Genomic DNA, 22,841 nt, shown 5'->3' with positions numbered 1-22,841 from the left:
CACACATGAGGTGATCAGGAGAAGTGGAGACACACGAGAACACAGCTGACTACAATGAGACATAATGACCGTACAGGGGAGAGTAACACTAACTGCAATGAACAAAGAACACCAGACTCTTCAAAATAAAACAGGAAACAGAGACATAGACATGGAGATAAAACATGACATGAACTTAACATAACCACATAGACATGAAGCATGACAGGTAGACGCACGAACCAGGGAGACTGAGTACAGGGGAGATGACAGAAACGACAACATGAACTTGACAACATAAGACACACACACATAAAACACATGAAGGGCAAGGGAGGCTTAACACAAGGGTAATATAATAACAAACGAGCTTGGATAACTTAATGAACCTAAACAAACAAACATCAAAATAAACTAACACTCACCGACCCAGGACCGTGACAGACACAGAGTGGGTGAGTTCAGTATGAGATGAGTCCGGCAGCACTGAGGGTCCACAGATGGGAGAGGCTGTCCTTTAAGGAGGTTGGACATGTGACACATGTGTCTTTATGGTTTATACTAAAGAACAAACTGCACTAACTCATAGATCTGACCTGAGGAAGAGTCGACTTTAACCCCAAACTTTATTAAACTAACCTAAATCTAGCCGAGTAGTTCTGCTGCCTGAACCTGACCAAAGTGTAACTGAAACACATTAAAATACTAAACTGACTCTGACTGCTGTGAGTGTTTGAAGAAAACGTCTGTGTTCCACAAAGCTGAGAGGTCAGCGGTCCCCCACAGGCTCTCTGTGATGGTCTGATCAGCTTCAGTCTGAAAACAGTGATGTACAAAACGATGGAGAACACAGCAGGTGCAAAGACAGACTTGACGAAAAGGCAATAACAAAAGTCCGAGGAAATAAACCAAAGGAGTGAAAGGGTTAGACCAGGGGTGGGCAATTCCAGTCCACGAGGGCCGGTGTCCTGCAGGTTTTAGATCTCACCTTGGGTCAACACACCTGAATCACATGATTAGTTCGTTACCAGGCCTCTGGAGAACTGCAGGACGTGTTGAGGAGCTAACTTAGCCATTTAAATCAGCTGTGTTGGTTCGAGGACGCATCTAAAACCTGCAGGGACACCGGCCCTCGTGGACTGAGACTGCCCACCCCTGGGTTAGACCCATACGAGTAAGGACGTTAGCGTGCTGCCCAGCTTTCGTCACGCACATATTTATAATTATATGGTCCTAAGTTTTAGTGCAGACACTCACGAAGTGTTTAGTAACTTCAGATCCTGCAACAAGCCCAGCTCCAGTTTCCTTTGGTGACTTGAACTCTTCCATTTCACAGCTGTTGTTAATTTTTCTTTATCTCCTGTACAGGCCAACGCATCTATTTGTTGTCTTAGGTTGTTAGTGTTACACAACATTTTCAGATCTAATAGAAATAAAATGAGTTTCATAATTCATTCACTTTATTGTCTTTATTTATAACTGTATTTATAACTATAATAATTGATCACAGCATCTTTACACATCTGTGCTCCAGATGTTTCTACATTTTTATTCATATGAAATATTTGGGAAGCATTTTTATTCCTAAGAAGCAAATTAAAAGTCTGTTATTCACCTCAACACACCGCCTGTGTGTGTGTCTGTGTGTAGATCTGCAGTCATTGTTGTGCAGTGAGCTCATGTTCAGTGAAAGGTGCATTTAGCTTTAGGGTCATAGGTCACTCCCAGTGTGACAAACGTTTTGAAGCTTGTGACATGAACGTGCATCAAACTAGACTATGTGGAAATAAACCGAACGCCAGCAGGTCAATGATAAAGTTAAGCCCACTTTAGTAATTAGTTCCCAAAACACAAAAGAACATCAGTAACATTAATAACTAACGCCTAACATTAAGCGCTCACACCTCCAGGTGGTTCAAGGGGACAGTTGGGGGGAAACTGGCCCCAGCAGGGCGCAGCAGCAGCACTCGTGGTTGTGAGATCAGGAAATCCAAAGCGTCCAATCAGGTCCCCACAGTTCATTCCTGGTTCTTTGCCTTTACCTGCTCTCACAAACTAAACACAAAGGAGTCCAGAGTCTGGGGGCCACAGTCACAAACGCTCTATCGCCTTTGAAACAACTTTAACTTCAACAACATGGAGAAAAAAACGTTTGTTTGTCAGATTTGACTCTTTCTAAAAGTTCATTGTTCAGCTGTTAAATTAAAGTGTGATCATCAAAAACATGGTTCAGCTTTCAGTGAGTCACATTCAGTGTGAGCAGCCAAACATGATGGCAGACTGCCACAGATCACTGCTGAGGAAAGAGGAGGCGTTCAGCTTCCTCATAGTTTCACACCTGCATGAAGCAGCCTCACCCTGACAGCTTCAAATCACTGTGTCAGCTCATCACTTCCTGTCCTGTGATTGGCTGGCTGGACTTCATCCTGCTTGCAGGGATTTGAACACTGTGGACGTCCAGTTCAGTGAAGAGTTAAATCCATGGAGCAAAGATCAGCAGAGGGTTAGAGATGAGTTTGTGCAGGGATCATAAGGGCTCAGAGTCCTGTGGAGTTTTTATGATGAAAATATAGACGGAGATTAAAGAAACACATTTTCACTGTTTGTCAGAAAGATTCAAAAAGGATCATAAATGAAAAAGCTCCAGTGAGTCCAGGGCCCTTCTTGTGCTGCTCTGAACCCAGAAGAACGATAATACAAATGAAACCTGGTAGATGGACGGACGTGTTGGGCCTTCCATTAGATAGAAACATGGAGCAAACATGTGGGAAGCTTTTTAACACCGTGGATTTGCCACTCGGTGTCACTGTGAGCAGTTAAATGTTATGAACCACAGTGTTTGGTCTTTGAACGGATGAAACAGTGAGTTTAATGTTTGGTGTGGATTGTTCTGTGTCCTCCACACACAGACAAACGTTTCCAGCTGTTCACAGCTTCACCACATTTCTCACACCGACTGCTGACTTTACCATCTTTGTTACTTGGATGTGAAATCTTGTTGTCTTTGTTTGGCTCTGTCTGCTTTGTTCTTGTGGTCCAGTTGTGGCTTTGGTCGGCCCACACCTTGCCACGCTTCAGTGATCGGGGTTTGCAGTTGGGAAACCTTCCAGTCGACGTCTCGTTTGTGTCGTGGTGAGCTCCTCTGAGAGCTCAGTGAGGACGACCCATCACGCACTGATCATCCCATTGTTGAATCCATCAGTTTCTCCAGTGGTCTGAAGGAAGATTAGTGAAAGTAAAGAACTCCGTCACGTCGGTCCAGTTGGTTTTCTTCATGAAGCCCTCTCTGATTTCCTATTTTATGCATGTTTGCCACACTTCAATGTTTCAGATCATCAAACAAATGTAAATATCAGACAAACACAAACAAACACAAAATGCAGTTTCTAAATGAAGGTGTTTATTCTTCAGGGAGAAATAATCCAAACCTACATGAATTAACTGTAATGAAACACATTTTTAGAAAGCTGAGTTCAGTGTCAGCAGCCACACCCAGACCTGATCACTGCAGACCTGCTGAATCACGAGATCACTTAGACACAACCTGTCTGACAAAGTGAAGCAAGGCACTGTTTCAGCTTTGCTGTGGGGAGGTCAGCTGAAGGGTCGCCTGTTACACCAGGTCATAGTGCAGCTTTCTGTTCTCTACTTTTAAATGAGCTGATAACACAAACGGCTCAGCAGGTGGGACAGACCATTATGGATCAGTTAAAGGGGGAAGAAAGAAAGGGATGACAGGGACACACAAGCTCAGAGCAGTGAACCTGCCACCCAGTGAGCCCACTGACCCCAACCTGACCCAGCAGAGTTAGTCCTGCAGTCAGATGTGAGCCTCCAGTCTTCAGAGGAGAGAGTTCAGGTAAGGACCCAGATCGTTCAGATAGGAGCCTCATTCACAACAAAGAGGGGAAAACTGACTCAGAGCTTTTTGCATCTGAAGTCTTCATTTGGGCTGTAATTGGTACAAATGGTACAAACGTTTTGGCTTTTTAAAAACTGGTTTATTTGTCTTTATTATAAATGTGTTGTGTTGGATTCAAACCAGTGGGAACAGCTTTAAGAGAAGTATAATTTAAAAATAAGATATATAAACATGTTTAACATGTTACTCTGACCTCTTCTAAATAAAACTGTGTTATGATCCAGGAGTGAGTGGAACCAAATTCAAACCTGACACAGTCTAAACAAACACACCAACAGTTTATTAGGTTTCATGCAGACGTCCAAAGAGCACAAACATCTCCAGGGGAACAAAGTGAAAATCAAAATCAGAGAAAACAGAAGAAGCTTCAGAGTCCAGGAGTGGAAGCAGACGACCAACAGACAGGAACTTAAAGAAATAAAAACTCAGAGGGGAGCAGAAACAGTTCAGGAGGTCATCCACAAGGTGGAGCCAAGGAGAGGAGCACTTCAGGGGAATGGACAGGCTGCTGAGGCCGTAGGCAGCAGTGGAGGTGGAGACCTTCAGGAGGCCGAGGAGGAGGTGGGTGAGAGCAGAGCAGTATTCCAGCAACACTGCAGTATAAGGGACCAGCAGAGGCAGCACCATCCACTGGACTTCACTGAAATGAAAAGTGTTGTGTTTAACAGGAAAGCTGGGAAACCAGACCGAACACCATCACAGACTTTTGATGTGATATTAACAGAAACAGGCTCTTTCTAAAAAAGTTCATCTGGATTTGAACAGAGTTTCATACGTCGGGAATATCAGGCTGAAGTTTTCTGTATTTAAGCGTTAACATGTATGAAAGCAGTCTGATGGTTTTTAAAGAAAGTGTCTCGTGTAGAGCTGCAACGATTCATCGAGTGATTCCAATAATTCGATTATAAAATTCTTTGCTTCCATGTTTCACAGACCTCCAATAGAAACGTGTTCATGAGCAGCGTGTGAATCAAAGTCTGAGCACATTAAGCCCACACAGCCTCCAGTGTTAAACACAAACACTGATAACAGCAGCAGTGATGATGATGTCACAGTTTAACGTGGAGGCGGAGCCTGTTTACACACTAAAATAATGGATAGCTGCAGGCCTGGTCTCGTGTGTGAGAAGCTGTAAATCAAATATCTTCTACCTGCAAAACTCCTTCAGTTTTATTTCTACAGCAGCAAATGACAACAACAGTCACCTGCAGGAGTTTCTACTGTAAAGTAAAGACTCGACAACAACAGAGAAACTCCACCAATCAGACCACCCCCCTATGAGAACGGTGACGGTGGATCATCCTCGTGTTCTTACAGCGTGGTTACAGCGTGGCTATGAAATCTCCACCATGTTAAAGAGTTTTTGGACACTCGATGGGAAACTGCCCGCTCAGGCCCAGCAGTTTGCTTCAATGACCTGGAGAAGAAGCAGGAAATCCTCCAAGGTTTCAAACATGTTTCAGTCCTGCAAATGTGCAATACTACCTGCTGCATTATGAGCTTCAGTGATGAGCACAGCAGTGGACTCAGTGAGTGTTTCCATCACATCCAGGCCCAGAAGACTTGGAGGAAATGAAGATTTTGTTCTTCCACTTATTTCCTGTCATATTCTGCACTTCTTACTTCTTTCAGCTGCCCATGAAATAATGAAACTTTCTGCAAGAAAGACAATAAAGATCAGTTTGATGGTCAACATGAAGTTTGTTTTTGTTTGACAGCATCAGCTGTTGCATCAAGTAAGGAGTCAAAGGCAGCAAAGAGCTGTTTGTGTTTGTGGATCACTGCGGCTTTATTCACGTGTCCTCTCTACAGAAGCTCACTGGCTGCTGGGAGGACCCGGACATTTCCCTCTGGGTTGTTCGGCTCTGTTGGAACTTTGAGGAAGAATAAATGTGATAAAAGCTGGTCTCTAATAACTCTCTCTGTCATGTTCAGTATATGTGTGCGTGCTGTGATTGGTGTTTTCCCTGTGAGTGTTTGATGTGACACCTGGAGCTTTAGCTCACCTTGAAAACACAGGTTATGTTTGTGGTAGCGTGTGTGTGCGTGTCGTTCTGTGTGTGAACACGACAGCTCGAATAGTTGTGAATGAACTCTGATCAAACTTTGTAGGGGTGTAGAGCGGGCTCATGTTAAACATCTGTTCACATCTGGCTCACATCCACCCAAGTCTTCAAGGTCGACTTCATGATTTATTGATGGAAACTGAGAAAAGCCTCAAACTTAGAAAGCAGGATTGGAACAAGTGTGCTGTGGATCATCAACATGTAGAAAGGAGCACATGAAGATATCAGCTCACATCTGACCTCTGACCTCACTTCAAGGTCAACAGATGGATCTGAAGGTCAAAGTGATAATAATGCTCTTTAGAGCCATTTTGGAGCTCTGAGCTCTTCAAGGTCAAATGAGGTCAAACTTCCATCAAATGTCTCGTGTTTCAAACTCTGTTTATAATTCTACTGTCTGTGTTTCTAATGGAACATTTACTTTATTAAACAATGAGATAGTGACATGTTCTACATCCACATCAATCACAACCATAGGAAATGTCACATAGATGTGCTTGTGTTGTGTCCATGATGATGTTAACAAACTGTGACAGAGCCTCAGATGTGATGAGCTCTCAGCGAAGGCGGTCGCACTTCTCCTCTCCTCCTTCCCCTTATCTTCCCTGCTTGCCTCTATGTCCTTGTCTTGTCTTGTGTGCATTACTTTCCCTGGAACAGTCTCTCACTGTCGTTCTCTAAACCTAAAAGAGAATTATGGATTTGATCAACTGGTCCCTGAGTGCTATTGACACCCTTTTCTCAACGAGAAGCCTGGGCTCGGGAGAGCCTGAGTGCCCTGGAGGGACTTTCCCTGCCGGTTACACGATGGACGGGTGGCAGAACTGGAGGACCGTGTGCCTGGCGGGACTGTCGATCGAGGACGCTGAAGATATCTACCTATTCGGAACCATGATAACAGGGTTCATGCTGATCGGCGTTGGCTTAGCCCTGCTTTATCAGAGAAATAAGAGAGCGGAACCGGCTGTTCAAACCCTCACAAGGCTGCCCGCTGAATTCGAAGCGCCGGGACGAGGTGCGACCTCTCACAACGAACGTAATATGGTCAACACCTTGGAGACGCTTACAGCTGCTGTGAAGGTTCAAAACAACACCATTGAGCGTATGAGGGGAAACATCAGAGAGAGGCCTGCTCAAAATGACACCCTTGAGCGACAGTTGGAAAACATCGCGGAACGGATCACTGCAGTTGTGAAGTCTCAGAATCAAAAGACTGACAACACCTTGGAACTGAAGTTTGATACCATCATGGGGAGGCTCGCAGCTCTTCAACGCGAAGTTGAGGGACCTGTCTCAGAGTGCTAAAATTCGAGCTGCTCACAAAACAGAAATTAACAATATTCAACATTCGGACACCACGGCGCCAGCTGCAGGCCCAAGGCTGGAGCCGACCAAAACAACTCCCTGATAACGACTGTGTGATGACTATTCTTCCCGTCCCATGAAGGCCACCTGGGTTGGCTGGCAGACTGTTTACTTAGCCTGATAGTGCGAAGGACACTGTCTCCGCTGAACTCTGGACACACACACACACACACTTACACTGACAAGCACTCACTCATCCCCCTCCCTTTCCAACGCCTTCGATGCTTGTGCCCTACCGGGGAAGATAGCAGTCAACTGGACCAGCGCAGATGCTGCAGGACCGGATGCGCTGTCTACGCCGGCTCTCTCTTACCCTTTACCCGCCCCTGTTGCTTGTCTCGTGTTTCTATGGTGTATTGATAGTCATGTGCTTTTGTGCTGAGGTGTTTTTTCTGTTATCAAACTGTTCTCCCACCAGGAGCTCAGTCTGAGTGGAGTTTTTTTTTCTCCTCCTCTTACCTCATGTAGTGTATTTTCGTTGTTTTTTCCTATCAGCCTACCTTCTGACATGTCTCCCCAATGTGATGTTTGTGTAAAGTTGGTCAGAAGGTTCCTTTGTGAGTGCGCATGCGCCATTAGCGTGCTGCCTGCTGTAACCCCTAATTTCCCTCGGGATGAATAAAGTATTCTGATTCTGATTCTGATTCTGATGAAGACGCTGAATCAGCAGAAAGAGCAGAGCAGGAAGCAGCAGCATCCACACAGGTGTGTCTCAGGTGAGTCCTGCTCCCACACTAAACACATCCACATCATATTAGCATGTGCTAACATGTGCTTCTGCTTTATTTCAGTCTGACATGTTTCCAGTCAACATGTCTGCTGTGTGTCTCTCAGCACTTGCACTAAATCTTCCCGTGTGTCTGTGATACTGCGTGATGCTGACAGACTGTAACGTCAGTGAGTCTGTGAGCATCTCTGTCACCTACAGCTTCCCTGTGGAGCTCATTTCAAATGCTCAGGTTTACACTCAGGAACAGGAAATGCTGCGTCTGCAGTTTGTCTCCTTCAAACTAAAGCGTCTCAGACACGAGCAGCACGTGAGCACAAAGATGTTTGTGGTCACGTGGTGGGCACGAGGAGCTCTCAGTGAGTTTGGAGCTGAAACATCTTTGACTCCCAGAGTGTGAAAGTGAAACAAGCAAACGTGGATATTTAGGAGCCTCAGACGGTGTGATGATGATCATGAACCCAGGAAACAAAGAGAGAAAAGAACAGATTGGAGATCAGAGCTGAACACACACTTTTTTAAAAGCATGCAGGAGCCGTGAGGACGAGCACGATTCATTCATTCATATCTGCACTGTGATCTGAACTCTCTCTCTTTCTAATCTCATGTCTGAAGGTGAGAAGGACACCGCCTCCCTGACAGAAAAGCTTCTTTTTGTTTCTTCTTTTTATTTGAGATGTTTTTGGGACGACAGCTGAACGACTGCAGGTAAGTACTATCCCCCTGCTGAACGAGCTGAACACTTTCTTTGCTCGCTTTGAAGTCCGAAACAGCACCACTGCACAGAAGACCCCACCCCCTCCTGGTGACCAGGTGATGACTCTGTCCCCGGACAGCGTGAGGAGATCCCTCAGCAGGATCAGTGCACGTAAAGCTCCGGGTCCTGACAACATTCCTGGTCGTGCACTGAGAGACTGTGCAGTGGAACTCACTGATGTCTTCACAGACATCTTCAACATATCACTCATCCAGGCTGTCGTCCCCACATGTTTTAAAGCCACCACAATCATTCCGGTCCCAAAAAAGTCATCTCCCTCCTGCTTTAATGACTACCGTCCTGTTGCACTTACTCCCATCCTGATGAAGTGCTTCGAACGACTAGTCATGCAGCACATCAAGACTGTCCTGCCCCCCTCCCTGGACCCCTTCCAGTTTGCGTATCGGCCCAATCGCTCAACCGATGATGCCATCTCCACTGCACTCCACTCGGCACTCACACACCTGGACAAAAAAGATTCATATGTTCGAATGCTGTTCATAGATTTCAGTTCAACACCATAATCCCCCAACAGCTCACTCAAAAACTGGTCCAGCTGGGGCTCAACACCTCACTGTGCAACTGGCTGTTGGATTTCCTCACCGGAAGACCTCAAGCAGTACGGGTCGGCAGTAACACATCCAGCACCATCATTTTAAACACGGGGGCCCCGCAGGGATGTGTGCTGAGCCCCCTCCTCTTCACTCTGCTGACCCATGACTGCACTCCATCATACAGCTCCAACCTCTTCATCAAGTTTGCGGACGACACAACGGTGGTGGGTCTCATTAGCAACAGGGATGAGACCGACTACAGAAGTGAGGTGAGACGCCTGGCCACGTGGTGTGCTGACAACAATCTCTCTCTGAATGTGGAGAAGACGAAGGAGATTGTTGTGGACTTCAGGAGAATGCACACCCAACATGCTCCTCTGACCATTGACGGAGCGTCTGTGGAGAGAGTGAGCAGCACCAAGTTCTTGGGTGTGCACATCACAGAGGATCTCTCCTGGACGTACAACACCACAGCACTGGCCAAGAAATCACAGCAGCGTCTCTTCTTTCTCCGCAAACTAAGAAGAGCAGGAGCTCCAGCCCCCATCATGCACACTTTCTACAGAGGCACCATCGAGAGCATCCTGTCGAGCTGCATCACTGTGTGGTTTGGAGCCTGCAATGCGTCCTGCCATAGAACCCTCCAACGCATAGTGAGAGCTGCAGAGAGGATCATTGGTGTCTCTCTCCCCTCCCTCCAGGACATTTACAGCACCCGTCTCACTAAAAAATCCCTTTGCATAGCGGCTGATCCCACGCACCCAATGCAAAGCTTCTTCAAGCTGCTGCCGTCAGGGAGGAGACTGCGGAGTCTCCAGGCCAGGACCAGCAGGCTGAAGGACAGCTTCATCCATCAGGCTGTCAGGAAGCTAAACTCCCTCCCGATTCTGCCCCCCTCTCCCCTCTTCTCCACCACGGTCTCACTGAACTCTGTCACACACACACACACACACACACTCTCTGACGCACTCACTGGCCTGCTCCAGTCACTTTGTGGAGCATTGGACTGCCATTACCTCATAAGACTTTGTTGTTACACTATCTCTTACCGTACACTACTAAATCTCCATTTGCACTATTTGCCTATTTTGCACCACTATGCCTCCTTACTTGAATATTGTATATTGTATATTGCATAGCTTTTTTTTTTTGTTATACGTAAAATTGTATTGTATTATTTAAATTTTTACTTTTTAATTATTTTATTTACATTTTTCTAATCACTAGGGTTTGAGAGTAACGCAATTTCTATTCTGTGTATGTCCTGTACATGTGGCAGAATTGACAAATAAAGTTGACTTGACTTGACTTGAAGTTGTGTTAGCGCTACTTTAGCATCTAGCTAGCCCTGCTGAAGAGCAGCGAGCATAAAGGGAGGAACGTTTTTGAAGTGTCAGCTAATTTCAAATGCAGCGTTTCTATCAGCTCAACAAACATCAGCAAACACACAAACTGTTTGTGTGCAGTTTGTCTCACAGTGTGTTGCAGCCAAAAGTCCAGCTGCTGTATTTCACAGGGAGAGAAAGAAAGAAAAGAAAAGCTGCTGTAGGAGAGGAACCCAAGCTTTGGCATCGCTCTGAAAACTATCGCTGATCCTTTTACTCGCTGGCTTTCAAATCAAAGCTGGAATGAAATTTGTGGCGTTTGCAGGATCGAATCAATCACACAGGATCAGGAGAGAAGACAGCAGAGCAGCTGATTTTACACCTGAAGATAAAACTGTAATGTTAGAAACATGAAGATATTACACACACAATACAGACTGCAGCTCAGACAGCTGCTGGACAGATGTGTGTGTGTGTGTGTGTGTGTGTGTGTGTGTGTGTGTGTGTGTGTCTGTGTGTGTGAGTACTGTAACTCCTTTATTCCACACAGACAGCTTCAGCATTTGTTCTGCTTTCTCTGCTTTTATTTGAACAGAAAAACACGACTAGAATTTACACAAACGTGTTTACAGGCTGACTTTAATGTGTTTCTGCACATGCTTGTCCTCTGGTCATGTGATCGTGTGGTTTGTAGGAACGCTCCTCTTCCTCAGAGGATCCACCTGTGCTTCCTCTCCTCTCTCCTCCACCTGTTACAGTGAGGGAACGTCCTCCATGATGGAGGAGCTGCTGGAAAGTGCTGAGAGTTTCCTCCAGAGTGAGACCTCTGTCACAGTTCAGAGGATCTACGGCAGCAGAGACCTTCATGGACACTAAAAGTCTCAAACACACAACAACAACATCACACTGACTCCACTCTGACATCACTGATCAATAATCAAAGAACACACAGATCAAACTGATTGATCAGCTATCAGAGGAGTCGGATCAATGGAGCTGCTTCTGTTCCTGATGTCCCCTGTTTGATCCTGGACCTGAACTCTCCCTGCAGAGGAGACACAAGACAGTCAGAGACACACACACACACACACACACACACACACACACACACACACACACGCACACGCACACACGCACACACACACACACACAGAGACACACAAACACACACACACACACACACACACACAGAGAAGACACTCAGATGGGTACAAACAAATATGATACAAATACCTTTGACTTTCAGCAGGACTGTTTTGTATTTGGTTAACTTCCAGGTATTTCCTTCCTTTCTTCCAACCACACATCTGTATCTCCCACTGTCTCTCTCTGTGGGGTATTTCAAGGTCAGACTGAGGTCTCCGGTTTTCAGCAGGTCTTCATTCATCTTTGTTCGGTCTCTGTAATCCTGGTTCTGTTCTTCAGGCTGGTCAGAGCCGTTATCATACACGTGGACTAAAACTAATGGTTTGGGTTCCTTACGCCACCAACACCACCGTTTATCTTCAGGCAGGTTTTGTGTGGTTTTGAAGGGCAGCTGGACAGACTCCGCCCCCTCCTCCACCTCCACCTGACAGTCTGAGAGGACAACAAACACAACATGAGCTGTACAAAGTGTGATTGGTGTTCAGAGCAGCATCATGTGACTCTTGTTCTGCACTAAATGAAGCGATGGAGTGGCGCCTCCTTCAGGCAGAGAAACAGCTCATGGAGAGAAATAATTATTAGAGCAAAAACAAGAGTGGAGCTGCAAATAAGGCCGAGAGGAACGCTGCAGAAAACTGTTCATGTGTGAATTCATCACTTCATAGATTTCTTTGAGCACTAAAATCAGAGCTGCTTCTATTTCTAATATGACAGCTGTACATTAGAGCTGGAACACTTTAAATGTGAGCCATAAAAACATGATACTCTACAAGTGCATTCAGCTCTGACACTGTCACATCATGAAGGAGACGTGGAAATCACTTTGTTACACAAATCAAAGTCAAATCAATTCTATTGATGGAATATTGTGTGATCAATAGACTGATCAGTTTCTAATCTGTCATCGATCAGCTGGAAATCCAGCATGTCAAACAGACAGGCAGCAGATTAGGACCAAACACAAACACAGTGAGACTTTTTCTTCACAGCAGTTGCAGGTAAACTGCAGCAACAATGCGACTCAGACAGTTTCTCTGTAACTGCAGGGCTTCCTGCGCTGCTGTTAGTCAGACACGGATCAACAGGTTGTGGATAGAAAGCAGATTCCTTCAGCAGAGGATCCATATCACACGTGAAGCATGTCGTCGGGAAACAATCAGTGAAAATGGGACACTTTGAGCCTCAAACTCTGAACATGACCTGCTGCAGACCAGCTGATGTGTTCAGTTACCATGGTGAGGAATTTCACAATAAAGGAGGCGTGCGCTCTGTCTTTTCCCGGCCCGACGCTCTGGGACGTTTTAGACAAGTTTCCTGGCAGAATACGATCCCGTCCGGAGGCCGACACCATCCTTATCCACATGGGCACCAACCGGACTCCAAACAGCGCTCCCACTTCCTCAAACTGGACTTTGTGTGTCTTTGTGAGGCTGTGAAACAAGCCCACCGTAGTGTTTGTATCTGCGGCCCCACTCCCACCTGTGGCCGTGGGGCGTTTGGGCGGCTGCTCGGCCTCCACACCTGGCTCTCCTCTGTGTGTGACTCCCACAGCCTGGGCTTTAGAGACAACTTCAATGTTTTCTGGGACAGGAGGCATCTTTCTGCAGCAGATGGGCTCCACTTCAACCAATCAGGAGCCAGATCCTCTCTGCTAACATATCATATGGAGTCCAGCAGGAAACACTCCATCAAGTACCTGTCCACACCTGCCCACACCTGCTGACCGCTCCGTCACTGACTGACGTCCCCCAGGTCCTAGTCCCTATCACCTCAGTTCCACTCTAAACACTAATACATGTTCAGCTGGACTCGGAGCCTCTGGAGACATTTTGGATGTTCCAGTCATAATAACTAACAGGACAGTTTGTGCAAGGTGGAGGAAATCTGCTGCATCATCCCATTGATGAAGCATTCAGCTCCACCCTACAGTTTCTCTGCTGCCTCCACCCACCTTGGTTCACTTTGCTCTTCTTAATGTTGGAGCTCTGAATAGTCAGGCTTTTATTCTGAAGGATTCTACAACTTCCCATCAGCTTGATTTAATGTTTTGAACAGAAACATGATGAAACCTGAATCTGCTTTCACCCCTCCCTGAAAGCCCAAATTCACTCTGTTTAGTTCAGCTGGAGCCGAGATGACACAGAGAGCCTTTGGTCCATGAGATCTATCTAGGAGACATCAGTAACATCAGCTTTGTGTCAGCCGTCCTGTAGAACGCTTCCATACAGCTGCTTCTGTCTCTGAGTGTCTCTCAGCTTCAGCTGGGACTCCACCCAGGTGTTGGTTGGTTGTTGGCACAGAGCTGCTGCAGTGACTCACAGCTGCTTTCATCCAGTTTAGATTCAATGGTGACTTTAAGCGTGTTTCATGTATGAAAGCCAATAAAGACAGAATGAGTGGTCAGAGGTGTCATAATGATATTCATGGTCAGATTTACTAACAGTTACAAAGCTGCTGTCTGAATTTACTAAAGAGCTGCAGGTCAGTCTGGGACTGAAACACGAGGAGCAAACTGGTGCCATGCTGCAGTCACAAACATGAGCTGATGGCTGATCTACCAGCAACGTGCTGCTTTCTATACAAACATGCAGCCAATCATGACTCTGTCAGAGCAGCCAATCAGAGGAAAGCAGCAGATGAGGGCGTGTGAGGCAGAGAGTGATGGAGCCACCAGAATAATCCACAGTAAGCTCAGGTTTCACTGATGAGTTTCTCTGTGGAAACAGATGAATGAGAGGAGGCTGAAGGAGGATCAATATGTTTGTGATATCAGGGAGAACTCTGCTGATAGAAGCTGCTGGGACTGTGTGAGGTCCTGAGGACTGAGACTCAGGTGGAGCTCAGGATTTATCAGAGGAGAGCTGCATGATTACAAACTGAACTGTGAGGATCAGCTGACTGTACATGAACATGATTCAGCATCAGATCTGATCACTTACACACTCTGATAACATCTCCCCCTCTCTGTGCAAATACATCAACACTGCTAGAAGCAACAAGCACATCAGGATCAATCACATTCTGATTGCTGTTTGTGTTACATTGAGAACAATCTGCAGTAAAGTGTGCGTCACACACCTGATTTATTCCAACACTTTCCTTTGAAAGTGAAACAAACACATATGAAATAATCCAGCCACAGAAACTGTCCACAGCTTTCAGTCTCCACATTTGAAGCTCTGCAGGAAACCCTGACAGCAGCTTTTTAGCTCCAAAGCAGGTTTAGCTCTGGTGCAGAGTGTTGGTGACTCTGCCCGTGGACACAGTTATTTCTGCAGGTGACCTTGTTACAGGTGCATTTGGAGGAGACTCAAAGCTTTGTGGCAGGGAGTTTACTGCAGACTGCAGCATGTTTAATAGCAAGCATGATGTGAGCCTGATGTGGCTGATAGCTGCTTCTAGCAGTCTTCATGTATGTGGAATGAGAGGGGAGATGTTATCAGGACCAGTTGCTGATTGGACGTCTCAAAGCTGTGAGCGCAGCGCTGAAACTTTGTCCTGTAGCTCTTCACTCAGTCCTCACCCTGAGTGTTTAGAGCCCAGCCCCACATATTCCTGCTCCTCAGGAATTCTGGGATTTGGAGGAAACACAGCTAAACTGACCTGAAGCTAAGGGGGAGGAGCCACAATACAAGCTGCATCCAGCCAATGGGTGCACTGTTGAGCCATGGATGTGCAGAGGGTCACATGTTTAGTCCCATTTGTAGAAATGTGTCCATAATGAAGACAAATGCAGTCACACAGCTCTGCAACAGCACAAATCACTTTGATGGAGTTTGTTTGTGCTGCTCTCAGATCTGTACAACACTGACATGTGTGTCAACATGCTGCAGACTCACAAAGATGTGCCGTGTTAGCTTCATGTGTCCATCTGACACTATATTATAGTGACTTGAAGAAATCCCTGCAGCATCAATGCAGAACAAACAGAGGCCACGTGTGGCACAGTTCCTGTAACGGGATGAATCCGTGGATGTGTCGGGATCTGACGCTGAATCATGTTGCTGTTCTTTTCCACATGGTGCAGGTCAGCTGTTCCACACAGATGTCAGCTTTCTAGAAGAGTTAGTCTGGAATAAAGCAGCTCTCCTCTGGACCAATCCTGCCTCCAGCTGAGCCGTCACACACACACAGTCCCAGCAGTTTGTAGCACAGCAGTGATGCTTCTATCAGAAACATGCTGCTTCTCCTTCATCCTCCTCTCATTGATCTGAATCAGCTGTTTTCACAGAGAAACGCTGCACAAATCCTTCACTCCACTATTTCTGTCAGCAGAGGACTCGCTCTATCATGGCTGCTGCTCCTTTTTCACTCATTTGTGCTTTGAATCCAATCTGTTTCTCATCATCACCATGAACAGGCTGCTCATCAATCAGCACATTAGCTGTAGATCAGCTGCACACTGATGAAGATGCTCAGACAGACGGGCTGGGCACACAGAGGACTTTATGATCTGTTCTTCAATTCAGTCCAACATGGATCATTTCTGCTCACAGTCCAATCATCTCTGGAAACTTGTGCTTCCATGGCACAGCTGGGCTACTTCAACAAATAGCGCTACACCTCTGGTTGTCAGCTTCACCATCGCTCTCCCCGTGGCTACAGTACAAGTGAGCTGACACATCCATCAGTGGAGGCTGTGGGCCAGTAAGGAGCAGCAGCTGCCTGCAACATGGGCTTTACATTGAAAACAGCCACAAGTCTGGGCCTAACCACGCCTTTGGACTTCTTCTTCATTCCAATGAGATTTACATTTCAGGGAGTTCCCCTGGAAAAAGAGCCATTTTGAAAGCTGTTTGCTGACTTCATCAATAATCTGCTTCAGTCATCCAGATGAGAATCCTGAGAATGGAGCAGCCCTGATAGCAGCTCATAGGATCACAGTGTTTTTCATTCAGCTGATTGATTTCACAGGTTAGGAGGTGAACAATCTAACTGTGCTCCTCCTTCCACCTTTGGACCACTCATTTAGTGACAGCCAGGATGTGACAATCAGCTGTGACACAGGAAAACATGAGGTGGGAAACTCTGGAGAAGATCTGCTTTTCTCTACAGGGAGGCTCGCACATCTAATCTGCTCACCATCACTCAACTCACTTCAACAACATGCTGACTCAGTCATTTCTGCACGTTTCCTCATGTTACAGCCCTGACTTCAGTTCAGCTGAGGAGGAGATGAGGGAGGAGAGAGCAGTGGTGGAGGAGGCAGATAAGGAAGAAGAGGAGGAGAAGATCCAAAGAGGAGGCAGGGGGAGAGGCTCAGGAACAGTTAGATCAGAGACTTTGAGCCATCATGGACTCCCACTCCTTCCATCCAGCCCTGTGTGGATCAGCAGCTCCAAAATGTCTGCTCACTCATGTTCTTCCTGTCTGTGCTCTTCTTTCATTTCACTCATTATATATGAGCTGCTCCTAAATCACACTGGATATGGATTTTCTGTCCATCCACACTAATTCTCTTCATCCTCACCTGATTGTTTGGATGCTCTTTGACAGCACATTGAAAATCCTCACAGTGACTTCTATTGCCACACTGACTGGACACATACAAAGTTGAAGGCTTCATGTGTTTGGCACAAATAATACTTTGGTAGGTCTGAGTTGTGTTTTGAACCATCTCTCAGGACCAAAGTCTTTTTGCTTCCTTCAAAAAGAGCTGAAGGCTTTTTACCTCACAGTTTGTCCTTTGATATTATTGGATGATGGACTGTGGGAAACACAAATGTGCACTTCTTAATGGCTCATATGTGCTGTGAAAGAGCTCTTTGTGATCTTGAAGCTTTTCAATAGTTTTTCTTTGGCTGTTTGTAAAGTTTTCTGTGTGAACTCTCAGGAATCTGGAGCAGTCTAATAGAAGTCTACTGGGGTACAGAGGGAGGAGCTTCTGTCAGACTCTTTCTGATGAGGAACTGAAGCCGCTCTCATGGTCTCATCAAATCATCAGACTCTGCTGAGAACAACAGTCATGTGACCTCTCAGAACAAACAGCCTGTTAGTTTCCTGCTGCCTCCATCACTCACTTTCATTCACTCTCAATCACACCAACATGTTAAAGCAGCGCTATAGCTCACCTGGCTGAGCAGGTGGGCTGAAGGCGGGGCTTACTACAGGTGCCTGTGTGTCCCTCACTCTCTCCCCACTTTCCTGTCTACTCTCTGCACCTATATAATAAAGGCAAACATGCCTCCAATAGAAACCTTTGCAAACACAAAGTCCCACAGCAGCCCCGTGTTCTCCGGCTAAAATGAGAGTTTTTGTCAGTGGAGTCTGGTGGCTTTAACCACACAAACATTACAGCTGCGCTCAAATATCACAAAGAGCTGTGACAGCAGAGAAACACATGACCATCCTCCAAATATCATCTAGAAATAGAAATGTGTCCACTGTGGGACGTGTGAGGCTGACATTAATATGTCTTAAAGTGGGAGATGAAGAAATGACTCCAGGGCCCAAATCATGGAGACAAACATCAATCCACACTTCACTTTGTTTCCTGTCTCTAAAGTGGGAATATTTCAGTGTGATGAACAAACGGCCTCCAACAAATGAAGCTGATTTCCTTTTCCTGTCTTTTCTCCAGCGGCCTCAGCTTCTTCCTCTTTCCCCTGTCTTCTTCTGCAGACGCTCCTCTGTAGCTTCAAGCTGTTTCTCTTTACAAGGAGAGCTACAAACCTTTGCATCCAGCCACAAACACCCCATGGGCTCCTCTGGATCATCACACTCAGCATTTTCACAATAAAAGCCTCGTATTTATGGCTGCTCCACCCTGACATGTGACAACATCCAAATGACTGGATCAAAGTGTTTGAATGATCTCAGCAACTTTAAAACTATTGATATTTATACATTTACATTGATTTGGACTAAACTAACAAAACTATTGATTGGATCCAAACTCAAATCATGCCGGAGGCTTTTATTTTGAAGTTAGGATCATTTTAATGGTCTTCTTAGTCTGTTCATTTAAACACACAGTTGCTCCGCCTGACATTTTTGGCTTTTAGATCAAAACATCAAAGAATTTATTTTATTTGAATGAACTGAAAATAGATTCAAACTAAAAGCTTTTAGAGAATAAACTCCTGCATGACCTCTGACCTTTGACCTGTATCTACAGCACTGACCTCTGACTTTCAGCTCCACTTGTTTCTTCAGCAGGATGTTTCCCTCCCTGCTGTAGACGGTGCAGGTGTAGGTCCTGTTGTCCCAGTCTGTGGGGTATTTCAGGGTCAGACTGAGGTCTCCAGTTTTCAGCAGGTCTTCATTCATCTTCGTTCGGTCTCTGTAAGACTGGTCCTGTTCTTCAGGCTGGTCAGAGCCGTTCTTATACACGTGGACCTTCCCATATATATGAACTGATCTTCCACTCCACTTTAGCGTCTTCAGGCAGGTGAAGTGTGGTGTTGAAGGGCAGCTGGACAGACTCCACCCCTGAATCCACCTCCACCTGGGGGACTGAGAGGACAACAAAGCACAACATGAGCTTGGATGGAGACATTTGTGTTGACTCTAACAGGCTGAATGCTGCTGCTTCACTGGGAGCTCACTGTTAGATAGAAAGTGGTCAGTGTGAAGAGGAGACGCAGCAGAAAGATGAAGACTGACAGGAAGAAAGCAGTGAACAGACTGTTGGAGCTGCTGTTAGTGGGACAGGACTTTATTCAGTCTCTGAGGACCAGATTTGACTTGATGAAGCAGAGAAACACAGTCTGAGTGTTTCTGTCACACTCACTTCATCACACAGCTCAGTTTGACAACATGTGGAAGAATTTGATAGAAGCCTTCCTTTAGTAAAAGCACCAAGAAAACACCATGAAAACACCTCACTACACACAAAACTGCAGTACTGGCAAATTGTACATAAAGTATGAAAAGTCAAAGTACTTATTGTGCAGAAAAATGTTCCCATCAGTGTCTGTGGATCAATATTACTGCTGCACATGTTTAAGGCTGAGCTCATTTCAAATCCTTTCTATTGTGTTGAATCTGCAGTAATGCATCATATTCTATAAAATCATATGTTTGTAGTGGCTGTCCTGTGAGGACCACGTCTCTCTAAACAAACAGCTGTTAATGAGCTCACAAACACAGGCCTACAGCTGGATTTGAAAAAGTCCATTCAATAGAAAATCAACAGTCACAGCTGGATTCAAAGGCTTGAGCTCTGTGTGACATGGTTACCTGTCAGCATCTACAGGGGGATTCAAATATGAAGGAAACATGAAGGTGGTGCATTAGAAAAACTGCTGCTTTCAAGTGCATGGCGCCACGACACGGCCCACAGCCCAGGAAGTTCAGGGTTTTATTGTTTCCTGCAAAAACCTGTCCACGTCCACCATAAACAGAAGACAGCATGAAAGTAAATACAGAGGGTTCACTGCAAAGTGAAAGCCACTCATCACCCTCAAGATTACAAAGGCTTGATTGGCCTATGGAAGAAAAAAGTATGGAGAAGGTGTGGAACAGCTCATGATACAAAGTATACTGCATCACCTGTAACACTGCGTGATGGTTTGGGCATGCACTGCCAGTGGCACTAGGACAATGCTGATTAGTGACGATGTGACACACGATTGAAGCAGCCGAATCAAATCTGAGGTGTTCAGAGACATACTGGCTGCTCAAATCCAGCTAAATGCAGTCACACTGATTGGGCTGCGTTTCAAAGTACAGATAGATTATGACCCAAAGCATACAGCCAAAGCAACCCAGAAGTTTATTTAATCAAAGTAGAATAGTAGTAGAAAACTCTTGAATGGCCAAGTCAGTCACCTGATCTTATCCCAACTGAGCATTTCACTTGTTGAAGACTAGACTTCAGGTGATGTCCATGAGTTCAAGACTTCAGTTAATTAATTTGTCTAATTACTTTTGAGCCCCTGAGATGAAGGCATCATGTTAAAAATGTTTTAGTTCTTCACATTTTCATGGAACCTTTTTGTTCAACCCACAGAATTAAAGTTGAAAGTCTGCACTTCAGCTGCATGTGATTTGTTTAGTTGTCAAACAATATTAGTTTTTAAAATACACATATTCCAATATCCAATTTGTTTTAGTGGGTGTAGACAGGGGGAACCTGAAGAACTGAAGGTGAACCCACAGCCACCCAGCACATCAGCTGTTCTCCTTGTTACCATCTGGCAGACGTTACAGGAGCCTGTCTGCTCAGACTACAAGACTAAAGAACAGTTTTTACCACCAAGCCATACGACACCTCAACCACAACACTTAAACACACACAACACAGCACTCAGAAGCTACCCTGCAGCTTCACAAGTACTCTGTTTAATCTGCACCGATCACTCCACTTTATTGTTATTGATATTTATATTTAAAAGTGCAATACTGTAATTTTCTGCTGCTCATTCCTGTGCAATATCCCATCTGCCCCCCGTCATATTTCTTTTCAAGATTTTTATTTAATCACTAGTGTACATATATTTATATTTATATATACATATATATATTTAGTCATCTTTTCTCTTTGACCACGTCTCTCTAATATTTTGCTCTTTACTATTTTTCTATTTTTTTTTATTATTTTTATTTTTTTTATTATATCTTCTCCTACTGTACCATGCTGCTGAGTGACTGCTGCTCGTCAAACACATTTCATTGCAATGTTGACCCTGTGCTAACTTGCATATGACAAATAAAACTGAAACTGAAACTGGTCAGCTGGTTTGATTTCTCAACATTTTAATTTGATTAAAATGTTCAGTTCAATTCGGTTGAATTTTATTTATACAAATCACAACTGCAGTTGTGTTAAAGAGCTTTGTATTGTAACGTAGACCCCACAATAATACAAAGAAAACTAAGATCCCAACAATCATATGACCCCCATGAGCAAGAGCTTTGGTGAAACATGGGGAAGTAACTGTGTGAACAGGAGTAAAAACACACACACACACACACACACACCATACCTTTGTTGAGTAATCTCCTCACATATACTGAAAGACCCACAATGACAGCAAGTGCAACAAGCAGGAAGGCCAGGAGGACCGAGGCCTCAGCTGGGAACATGTACGGCTCTGTAACAAAGAATGAAGTCAACAGGATCAATTATTTAAAATCCACAACCAAACTGAAAGAGCAGTGAACACAACATCAGACTGAGAAAAGAACAGGAAACTAACTGAGTGATGACAAAGGTCACAAAGGTCATGTCTCATCAGGACTAAAAAAGACAGAAAGTGACCACAGAAGTGACCGAGCTCCAGCTATTTGTGGGCTCAGTCCACTCAAAAGGACTCAATCCAGTCATTTACATATAATCCAGTGGAAGAAGCAGCACATAAAACACAAGCACTTTTTTAATGTCTAACTTGAGGGGAAAGCCTGCAGCCCACCTCCAAAACTCTGTACCTGCATACTGTCGTATGTCTTAATGTGAACTCTAAGATAAAAGATAAAAACAAAACAAAAACTGAGAGTATGATGGTAAACATGCTGCAAAATGTGAGAAATGCTCACTTGTAAAAATGCTTCGCACACTGTTTCAATTTCCAGAGTTACTGAGAACATTCAGAAATGTGCAGATTGATATTTACACAAATATGCTGAGAGCTGCAAACTTGTAATTCAAATTTTGTTCATATTTATTTAATTTTGTTTACTTACAACAACAACTCTGATTAAAACCTCTCAGATCTGTGAATATAACGGCTTCACTGGACTCTTTAGAGTCACTAATTTACGAATTCATGCACTGACTTATACCACACTATATGGTAACTTGCAGTGTGGAGTGAAGGGTGGAGAAGCTGGAAGTAGAGCTCAACCAATTAGAAAGCAGTAGACTGAGCACTCTGTCCTCTGTCTGATAACGGTCCTAGCTAACTAGCTCTCCAGCACAATACACTGATCAGTGTGCTGCCCTGACGTTAGCGTGGATATTTGACACACATTCAGTCCTGCAGTGTGTTCTCACTCAGTTTGTCCCACTGTGGGCGTAAAAGAGGACTGTTAGATTTACCCATGTTTATTATGCTAAT

The 22,841-nt window shown here is 45.0% G+C and overlaps 1 protein-coding gene and 1 pseudogene across 1 annotated transcript in view; both read right to left on the bottom strand.

Annotated features, from left to right (window-relative positions):
• The window catches only part of LOC113017925 (uncharacterized), a 203,616-nt gene that overhangs the window by 169,283 nt on the left and 11,492 nt on the right, over nt 1–22,841 (bottom strand). Inside the window, exon 4 of the mRNA XM_026161023.1 lies at nt 21,771–21,878. Coding sequence (XP_026016808.1) covers nt 21,771–21,878 — 108 coding nt within the window. The remainder of the gene's footprint in view (nt 1–21,770; nt 21,879–22,841) is intronic.
• On the bottom strand, nt 11,439–20,071 carry LOC113017924 (myelin-oligodendrocyte glycoprotein-like; annotated as a pseudogene).

The sequence above is a fragment of the Astatotilapia calliptera genome, unplaced genomic scaffold (assembly GCF_900246225.1).
Source record: "Astatotilapia calliptera unplaced genomic scaffold, fAstCal1.2 U_scaffold_29, whole genome shotgun sequence".
NCBI classification, from domain to species: Eukaryota; Metazoa; Chordata; class Actinopteri; order Cichliformes; family Cichlidae; genus Astatotilapia; species Astatotilapia calliptera.
Note: the sequence above shows the minus strand (reverse complement) of the source record. Positions and strands in the feature narration are given on the sequence as shown.